General features: G+C 39.9%; 1 protein-coding gene across 10 annotated transcripts in view; it reads left to right on the top strand.

Moving 5' to 3' along the window:
- Nav3 (neuron navigator 3) overlaps window positions 1-10720 on the top strand; it is a 737122-nt gene that overhangs the window by 699851 nt on the left and 26551 nt on the right. For 5 of the 10 annotated variants that reach the window (XM_029482745.1, XM_029482744.1, XM_029482740.1 and 2 more), the window contains 6 exons: window positions 669-790; window positions 2033-2137; window positions 2426-2598; window positions 2894-2959; window positions 4197-4350; window positions 6483-6657. In XM_029482745.1, the coding sequence (XP_029338605.1) occupies window positions 669-790; window positions 2033-2137; window positions 2426-2598; window positions 2894-2959; window positions 4197-4350; window positions 6483-6657 (795 nt within the window). Of the gene's footprint in view, window positions 1-668; window positions 791-1698; window positions 1720-2032; window positions 2138-2425; window positions 2599-2893; window positions 2960-4196; window positions 4351-6482; window positions 6658-10720 lie in introns of all 10 variants that reach the window. The other 5 variants (XM_021173797.2, XM_021173798.2, XM_029482743.1 and 2 more) reach the window with 5 other exon arrangements.

Below are 10720 nucleotides of genomic sequence, written 5' to 3'. Positions count from 1 at the left end.
GCACACACACACACACACACACCGGCACACACACACACACACACACCGGAGACAGTTTTATTTAGTTAGGAGTCTGTTGGAGGCTTTTCCTCACACCTTATTTAACCTTGGTAAAGTTATAAAGCACCTTTGAAGGCTTGTTCCTCACCCGACTCCTCACCCGGCTCCTCACCTGTGAGATGATGTGCTTGCATGGCTTACAAGGATTATGTTGGCACTAACCTGGTTTGATTCCATGAAATGGAAAGTTAATGAATTGGCTTTGGTACATGTATTTATAGCACAAATATTAAGAACACAGAACTCATTCTTGGCATCTTGTAAGTTTCCATTTGCTCCATGGAACGAATCATTTAGAAACAAGCCATTTTGGAAATGCTGTATGATGTAGGTATCCGTAAAAGTCATGAGTAGAGACGCTCCATTTTGGACTATACTCAGAACTCTTCAAACCACTGGTGCCATGGGCCCATTTGAGAGTATCACTTGACTGTTCATGTATACAACTCTGCAAATTAAAACCAATATGGTCATACTCTATTAAATACATCAGAAGAAACTACAGTGGAGTGATAGCTGTAGAAAGCCTTTTGGAATGTGAAAGCCACACATGCTGTGTCTCCAGACTGAGACCTTGAGTGAACTTGATACCCTCTGTCTGTTTCTAGATCTCCGAATCAGAAGACAGCACTCCTCTGAAAGTGTCTCTAGTATCAACAGCGCAACGAGCCATTCCAGCATTGGCAGTGGTAATGATGCTGACTCCAAGAAAAAGAAGAAGAAAAACTGGGTAAGGCATCTTTTTCTCATTGCATTCAAAACCTGTGAAGGGTCGGGGACTTAGCTTTCTTTCTTGGGGAATGGGGCTTTAGAAATCTGCGGCTGTTGACAGGGCCCCTTCAGGGATCAGCATCTCAACCCCTTTACTTCTCCTAAGATTAGGGACAGAAGGTGGTGAAGACCTCGTATGCTGGGACTAGAGCTGGTAGCAGGATGGTATTATCATGATGGAGAAGAGGAGAAGGAAGGTGTTAATTAGGAAGAGGAGGTTAAAAATTGTGATAGGAGAAGGAAAGGCAGATTGGAGATGGTAAAGAAAAAGGAAGAAATCTTGGAACCTCAATCCTCCCAACCCCTGGATTCTACAGAGTATAGAGTGAATAAATCACCAGCCCATAAGAAATCAGCTATATTAGTTTCTAAAAATTATATATTATATGTAACATATATAATATATACTATATATGTGTGTATATATAGAGAAATAATGTTGGTATATATCCACATACGGGTATATGGATTCATACCCAACAGAGCCTAGTAGGAAGACAGAAATGGATCATAGTAGGCATTCCAAAATGAACTTGAAAAGAACCATTTCTTAAATTTACTGGAGTTGTTGTTGAATAATTTATGATAATATTAATCAGCCACTAAAAAGCAAAAACCATGGGACAGTAAGGAACAGAATTTCTATCAGTAGCCTGAGACAAAAGTCAGCTTTCACATAGATACAACCTTCTATAACCTTCGATGAAACCCAAAGCTAGCTAAGACTTTTACTGGTGCTTTCTGTAAATAATGCAAACAAATATCTTTTTGTTTTAAAAAAAATGTTTATGCAGGTAATATTTTAAAATACTGATCAGCCTTCCTTGCCCTGATTTGTAATTCCACACTCTTTCATGTTTCTGCAAGGTGAACTCTAGAGGAAGTGAGGTGAATATAAACTATAAACGGTGGACATTTGGCATGCGTCTATACAAAACACCCTACCTTGGCATGAATGCTATTCATTTTGGCAGCAGGCTTTTATACCTTTCAGAAATCAGAATACCTTGTATGTCTTTCCTTTGTGCCTTTTCATTTTAATCTCAAATTTTAAAGAGAAGTAAAAAACACTTTCTGAATAGAGCTGTAGGGGATACCAATTCTGCTTCTGAATAGTCTTGGAATTGGAAATTTGAATAGAGAAAAAAAAATCACAATTAATGAAGTCTTGGGTGAATTTGGTTTCATTTTGCTTTTTAAGTTTGTACTGTCAGCAGGATATAACTTGATTGTACCGCTAAAGTGGCCATTTAAAACAAATTGCCTTGAAGAGAGAAGAAGCCTTGGGAACAGAGATCCCTTCAAGGTACTTAGTTTTAAATGAGTGCTCTGACGGCAATGCCCTTGACCTTGCACTATTTAAAAGCCCTCCATGTTTGTGCTGCGCTGGATTAATCCAAGAACAAAAGGGAAACACAGAACACAGTATTTAATGTTCTAGGGATACTGTGCTGCCATTGTTAAAACTCTTGCTTTTATATACTGACCCCAGGCAGTGGCTAGGGTGGCACCTGCAAACTAACGCCCCAAAGCCGATGCCCCCCACCCCCCAAGTTCAGATGACCAGAAGCATAACTGTCTGTCCTTCTTGCAGCTGAGAAGTTCTTTCAAGCAAGCCTTTGGCAAGAAAAAGTCCACCAAGCCGCCTTCCTCGCATTCGGACATTGAAGAGCTGACAGACTCATCCCTGCCAGCCTCCCCCAAGCTACCCCACAATGCTGGCGAGAGTGGCTCTTCATCCATGAAGCCCTCACAGTCAGCCTCAGCGTAAGCTCTTCCCTTTGGAGAATTTTGACCGACTGTTGAAAACTGACTTCAGCCCAGGTCCACAGCTCTATCCTAAATGCAGTCAGGTTCAGTCTCACAAACACAGCAGCCATCTCCACCCATCATTTCTGTTCTTGCTATGAATGGTGGACAATATTTGTTTCTCTTATACTTTCTGTTAGCATCTGGTGTTTTTCAATCTTGTTCTACACTCTTCTAAATCATTCTCTCTCTCTCTCTCTTTTTTTTTCAATTACATTTATCCATGTGTCTGTCTAACTGTGCATATGTGCAGGTCACCCCTTGTCTGGCCACCCAAGAAACGAAAAAATGGCCCCGTGATCTACAAGCATAGATCCCGGTAAAAAAAAAATGGTGTGTTGCATGAAACTGTAAAGACACGGGGCTCTAACCTAGCCATGGCTTTGTTGTGGTGGTGGTTGTTTTGTTTTGTTTTGTTTTTTTGCCTTTTCTAAAATCATTTGCATGTGTTACAGCCTAGAGTAGTTCCTTATTTTTCAACTAAACATTACTTTTTTTCAAACCCAACCTAAAACCCAATTATCTTTGACTGTATTCGATTTGGTGGCATTGCTACAGTACCCAAATATTGATAGTAAAGCACCGCATGTAAAAAATAATTGATGAGATAATCCTGTATGTTGTATAAACAACTATTGAATGTGAATTATCTTGTATGTACAGTGACATAGAAAGCAGTATCACTGTGCTTTGTCCAGGTGATTTCATCACTTATATAAGGAAATACAAATCTTGTCATTTTGTGATCAACTACCTAAGTCTTCAGGTTGTAAAACGAAAAGTCATTGGTTAATATAAAGAAATCTCTTGACAGATTTTTCTCTAATGCAACTATCCATAAAACCCAAGCAAACCCATAAGGACACATAGTGCATATGACCTTGAGACAGCTTGCGGCTCCATTGCCAATATGGGTTGAAATTGGTGGCTTGACTTCATTAGCTCTGCTCGCCTAAGTCTGCAGAGTCCAACGGGAAGTTTATGTAATACCCATCCATTATTTAAATGTCCAAAGCTAATCTCTGTAATTTATTTTCTACAATATTTATATTGGATTTTCACAGAAACCGGATGACAGCATAGCAGCAAATAAGGTTATTGTTTGCACAGTTTTATAAAAGAAGAAATCAACATTCTGAGAGTATAATGATTTGGCTTTTAGAAGGGAGAATTTCATGTTGCAAATGGAGGGTTAAGCCCCTTGACCAATACACAATGATGCGACTTCTAGCCATATCAGCCACCAGGGATGTCTAAAGATCACTTTTCCATTCCAAACTACTAGACTGTTTTTTAAACTTCAGAAAACAAGACAAAAAAGGTGAAAAGAAAAATAGCTGCTTTCAGTTCTGAACCTATGAATAAATGCTGGCAAAACAACTCTCTCTCTCTCTCTCTCTCTCTCTCTCTCTCAATCTCTCCTGTAGCTTTTGCAACCTGCAAAAAATAATTTCTGTACCTGGTGGGTAAGCCTCAAGGACAGCCCTTAAAAGAATCCTCCCTTTTCCCCATCCTCGAACCCTGGCCACCTATTTTGTGTTTGTTTTTTCCCTTAGGATCTGCGAGTGCACTGAGGCTGAGGCCGAGATCATTCTACAGTTGAAGAGCGAGCTCAGAGAGAAGGAATTAAAATTAACAGATATAAGGCTGGAGGCCCTCAGCTCTGCTCACCATCTCGATCAGATCCGGGAAGCCATGAACCGGATGCAGGTCAGTCCAGGAGCTCTTTCAAGGGACAAAACGGAGAGATCAAAAGCCAGCCTTTTTTCTTCTCTTAGTCATTAGATAACAAAAAACCACAGTCTTTTTAAATTTTATTTTGGCAGTCTTTGCAACTCAGCTGTTAATACCAAAATGGGGGATTTGCTCAAATCTAGGTTGTCAGTGGGAGGGCAAACAGGCAGCCTTGTACCCAGGAACTATTCAAGATACACAGGCAAGTGAAAGGAGTCAGGCAGGGAGTTAAGGTTTAAGAAGCTACTATGATTTTTTGCTTTGTTCCTTTCTTACCAGCTACCTTTGTGTTAGTTCTTAAGAGATGTTCTTTTAAAATCTGACTTTTACACATTTTTCTATCAAAAAGCTAAAATTAACAACAACAACAACAACAACTTGAGCCACCCATCACAAGCTTTGAGATATGGAAGCTGACGTTACTCCAAATGCTGTCTCTTACACCAAAGCTTCCACCCTTCAGCAGCATCTATGGTCTTAAGTTCAGAAAGGGTCTGTGCTCTGACCCTTTCCACTTTATTACTGCAAAGCAACAGTGGTTCCCCAGACTCTGGAAAGACGAAAAGCAAATGTTAAGCAGGTTTACCTACTGCTGTAGAGGGTAACACAAAGGTTTCTGTGGTTTTTATGAGTGTAGTACCCTGCTCTGCAAAACATAAACTTTCCCCTTGGTTAGCTAGAATGCTTAGGAAATTTAAATCATCTTATCATTAATTTTGCTTCGTGTGGTTTGTCTACTTTGTATGCATTCACAGAAGTATAACTGTTATAATTTTCCTGGGAAAGTTTAATATGACTTTTTTCATTAAATAAACCATTGTATTCTTTATGAATGTTACTTCAATCCTATTCATCTCGCCATCCCTCCAAAGGAGCGGTATTAGGGCTGGTGAATAGCTTCCCATTAAGGTTGTTCTTTATTTGTCAAGAGAACCTGAACTCAGAAACCAGCACCTAAGAGTTCTGGCCAAAAGAGTGCCCGTGGTGGGACCCATGGCTCCAGCTGCATGTGTAGCAGAGGTTGGCCTTGTCAGGCATCAATGGGAGAAGAGGCCCTTGGTCTTGTGGAGGCTCAATGCCCCAGTGTAGGGGAATGCCAGGGCAGGGAGGCAAGAGTAGGTGGGTAGGTGGGCGAGCACCCTCACAGAAGCAGGGGGAAGGGGGGATGAGTTTCTGGAGTGGGAACTGGGAAAGGGGATAACATTTGAAATGTAAATCAATAAAATATCCAATAGTAACAATAAAGAAAAAAAAAAAAGAGTTGTGGCTGACAAACTCCTGAAAGTACAAGAGCTTACATGGGATCTGACACCTCTTTTGGATTCTAGAAGCATTGCGCTCAGGGGCATACGCCCACATGTATGTAAGCACTAATGCACAGATAAATTGTTTTAAAAATCAAAAAAAGAAAAACTTTAGGAACTATCCAGTTACATTCTTTTAAAATGTAGTTTGTGTCTGTCTGTGCGAATGTATATGCACACCTGTGTGCAGCAGTGTCTCTGCAGATAGGTCACAAGGTCAAGTGTTCGCCAACCCTCTCTGCCTAGTCCCTTGAGGTAGGATCTCTCCTTAACTTACAGCTAACCTATAGGCCAGGAAAGCCCAGGGATCTCCCTGCCTCCATCTCCAATCTAATTACTCTTAATTAACTGCTTGGCCATCTCTTCAGTGCTCCTCTTTTTAATTTTTTTGGCAGTACTAAGAATTGAATTTAGTTCCTTCCAAGCCAATTTCTCAAATATATATATATATATATATATATATATATATATATATATCCTTAACCTTAAAACTTATTAAAAGTACATTTTAACAACAGTATGGGACATGTAGCTTAGTGTCAAACACTTGCCTTGTACATGTGAGGCCCTGGTTTGATACCCGGTACTACAAGTAATGATATTAGTAATTGCGTCTGTGTCGGAAAATGTAGTAACTTATGCAGGTGAAATGGGGAACGGGTTCTCTTCTTTGGAATCATGTTTTCATAATTTATTTTGTTTGACATTTTACCGTAGTATTTAACAAGCATACAAATTAAGTCTGATAAAAATTTTTTTTGTCATTTTCTCAAATGCTTTTTACATTTTACATCTTCACGGTAGAATGAAATCGAAATATTGAAGGCTGAAAATGATCGGCTGAAGGCAGAGACTGGAAACACAGCTAAACCTGCCAGGCCCCCTTCTGAGTCCTCAAGCACAGCCTCGTCTTCTTCTTCACGCCAATCCTTAGGGCTTTCACTCAACAACCTGAACATCACAGAGTCTGTTACCTCAGGTAAGTCAGTGCGCATGTGCGTGCGTGGGTGTGTGCGTGCGTGCCTACATGCATACCTGTGTGCCTGCGTGCCTGTGTGTGTGCCTGTGTGTGTGTGTGCGTGTGTGTTGTGAGTGTGACGTGTATTTGTTCAGATCCCCACAAGTTTACTCTTTTCTCCCCTAATGGCTACTGGAGGGCATCCTGAGATCAGGAAAACCTTACCCGTCTTCAAAATCCTCACACCAGTGCTCAGAAATAGCTAAAATGTATCCCAGAAAGTCATTTATTTTGTTTGTTTATTTAGCTCAATAGTTCTGGGGAGACAGGGTGTGGCCTGGAACTAGCTATATAGGCCATCTAAACTTGAATACTCAATGCTGTACCTGCCTCTGCCTCCCAAGTTCTGGGACTTTTTTTTAATAGTTATACACCAACATTCTCTAATACAGAATCTTAGAAACATAGTTTTCTTATCAGTTTTCAAAAAAAAAAATCACAGTGAAGTACTTCTGATTATGAATAGGATGAATGGGAATAAATATTCTCTGTGGTGATTGGTGTTCATGAATATAACAATAATAACTCCGTGCCAGTTAATAGAGTTTTCCTTGTACAGAGCCAATTTCTAAATTTGACTGCACTAGCCTTCACGATGTCAGCCAGAGAGCTGCTGTATCAACCATTCTGTAGCTCTATTAAATTTTCAACAAAGGGAAAAAAGAAAAAACGCTGGATTCTCTCGTTGTAGTCAGCATACAAATGATAGGACAGGGGTACACTTCTGATCTGATTTCAAGTAGAGTCATATGACATAATTTCATCTTCATATCTGAGTTATAACTCAATTATAAGGTATAACTCTTCCTGGGACATTCAATCATCCACATAAAATTTCCTTTAGGACTTGTTTACATGGTATCTGTGGTAATTGCATAGCACAACCACCAGAGGACACCGGAAACCACTGTTATACACATTCCTGGGTAGCTAGACAACACTGTCAGAACCAAGATACCTAACCATTTCCCCCAAATCACACCAAGATGCACAAGGATAAGAGGGTGAGAAGGAATATAAAAAAAGCGATATTAAATACTCTAAAATTGATTATAATTGTATTAAATTACATCTTCAAAGAAAGTCAGAATACTTAAAATTCTGTTTTGACGGCCTTTCATGTTATAGAAGAAGTACAATAAAAGTACTTTCCTTTACTATCTATCCAGAAAAACAACGAACAGTTCCAATTATTCAGACAAACAATGCTTTTAACCATTTGGGACAGTAGCTTATTGTTCTACTAAAGAAATTACAGAGACTTCATGACTTGAGATTGTATTCTCCTGAGAATTGTTACCTTGGGTGATATGGAAGGACATGGAGTGAGAGATGCTATCCGACTGCAAAGAGGAGAGTTTTAATATTGAGCACATAGAGAAAGAAGTAATATTATAGATAGCAAAACTTATGAACCATGTAAAATGGTGTTTTTAAAAACATTCTTTCAATAGTCTCCCAAGGCAGGTAGTTTCCATCCCATTTTGCACAGGAGTAAACCAAGTCTTAGGAATATGACTGTAGTCATATCTGTCAACATAAATAATGTATCCAGCAAGTGGAAGAAGTGGTATTTAAGCTCAGATCTGGATGAATCACTGGCTGGAGGTTTTACTTCTTTTTGCCTTAATTATCTATCTCTATAGAGCCAAAGACATTGCTCATTTGTTTAACGGTGTGGGCTTACTCCATGTTGTCAGGAGAAGTTTTTGTATTTTTAAGCTTTTCAGAGCTAGTATGTCATGGAGTGAATGACAGGCATGTGGGAACAGCAACCGAGGTACATCTGATTGGAAGGACAGCTACCATCATTGCAGAGGACTCCGTGCCCTCTCCTTGGTCTTTCCCTTCTCTCTGTCATGAGCATGTTCTTAGAACTTCCTGATTCATCTTAATAGATGTGGCTTTAGTCTCAGGTGTTTATGTAGGTATCCCACAAGCCCAAACAGATAACCTGAATTCACTATGTTTTACATTGCCTTCCCAATTTCCCTGTCTCTTCTTCACACATGCTGGGATTACAGGCATGTGCCATTATGCCAACCTCATAGCCAGATCTTAAAATATGGCCTTTCCACTATTTTTGTTGTGGTGGTGGTTGTTGTTGACTGAACCAATTTTTTTCTGGCTTTTTGCTTGCCTAGAGCTTGTCAGTCTTTGGTCTTATGCCTAGTGCCACCTCCTGAAGGAAGCGCTATCAATCTAGGACTTTCTCCTGTCAGACCCTCTCTATTTCACTGCCCCGTTTATTTCCAGCACATCCTGAAACCACTTTGTTGAAGACATACATCCAGAGAAGAAAAGAAGTTTATTTTTTCTACTTTGATATGCATCTCAATATTCAGATTACTTCCTTTTTATGCAAAGTGCTTACTTGATATTTATGAATATTTATGAGTAACTGAGCAAGAGACTGAAGAAGAACTTTAGCTATGAATTATAAGAAGTTTAAATATGAGAAACTAATGGCGTGCCCCTCTAAACCGCCAAAACTTGGAACAAGTAAATTTAAGAAACAATTTTATGAAGCTAGTATTTATATGGGATAATTTGATATATATGTGCATTCTATAACTACCAGCTCAAGGTGATGAACACTGCTGTTTCTTCAAATGCCAATAATTTATATCCTTTGAGAATTTAATTCTAAAAGACACCATAGATTAGAAAGTCCTTTATTTATCCTTTTTATTGCTAAAGAATAATTAGAAACAATTCTACAACATTTTATTCTTTTTTTTTTTTCCGAGACAGGGTTTCTCTGTATAGTCCTGGCTGTCCTGGAACTCACTTTGTGGACCAGGCTGGCCTTGAACTCAGAAATCTGCCTACCTCTACCTCCCAAGTGCTGGGATTAAAGGTGTGCGCCACCACACCTGGCTAACATTTTATTAAGAGAATAGGTAAAGGAGAAAAAGATTGACAATATCACCCAGGAAGTTTGTTAAATTCTCATAAAGATCTTATTTGAGGACATAGAACTTTCCAATGAAGAAAAGAACTAAGATTGAGCTCCAGAGGAGAGTACTTGCTAAGAATGCACAAAGCCCTGAATTCCACCCACATGTTATATTGTTAGTTACAATAATAATAAACCTTTGAGTGATAATTTTATATACCTGTTGCTGAACCCAATGACTCTGCTCAAATCGTCCCCGTGACAGTGCTCCTTGCTACCCACCCCAATGTTCTGGATTCCTAAATGAAACACACACAGAAAGAGAGGGGGGAGGAAGTGGAGAGAAGGAAAGAATGGAAGGAAGGAGAGAGCATTTTATAATTTAATATGTCTTAAACATTTCAATGACTAGGCCACTTCCAAACTTGCACATGGCTAACACACTCCCCTCCGATATTCCCGAGTTATTACTTAAACCTGTATTCCATCTTGGCTGCCCCGGACCCAGACCTGCAACTCTCTCGGGCTGTGTTCTCCAGCACCTACATGAAGGCTATGTTCTCTGTCTGGCACACCTCAGGCATGGCTTCTCCTCCTTTCCTGGCCTGGCCCGGCGGTTCTCCACCTTCCTGCTCCTTTCTCAGTCCCTTGCCCAGGAATCCTAAAGCCCCGCCTCTGTTTCCCTGCCCAGCCATTGTCCACCAGCAACTTTGCCAACCAAAACCAACTGGGGGCTGGGTCCCTCAGTGTCTTATGGGTGCACATGTCGATTCTCGTGCAACTTGGGGGACCAAATCTACAACATATACCATATCTCTAAAAGTTGTTTATTAATTGCATGATATTTAAGTAATTTTTGCCTCTTCCTGTATGACATTATGCATTTAATTACTGCTGACATAATAGAGGCCATTCCAGGAAGGAATGGTAGCTCCTAAGTGTATTCCCAGCACTCAGAAGACAAGGATCGCCTTGAGTCCCAGGCTAGCCCATAAGGGAATATGATCCTCCCTCAAACAAACAAAAATAGAAAGATTCCATTGTCAGGAGTCATCTTAATAAGTTGTTGTGGTGATGATAGTAATCACAGTATTTGTCTGCATGAAATTATTAGTGCAGTTGGGT

The sequence above is a fragment of the Mus caroli genome, chromosome 10, assembly GCF_900094665.2.
Source record: "Mus caroli chromosome 10, CAROLI_EIJ_v1.1, whole genome shotgun sequence".
Taxonomy (NCBI): domain Eukaryota; kingdom Metazoa; phylum Chordata; class Mammalia; order Rodentia; family Muridae; genus Mus; species Mus caroli.
This window is presented reverse-complemented; position numbering and strand designations above follow the sequence as displayed.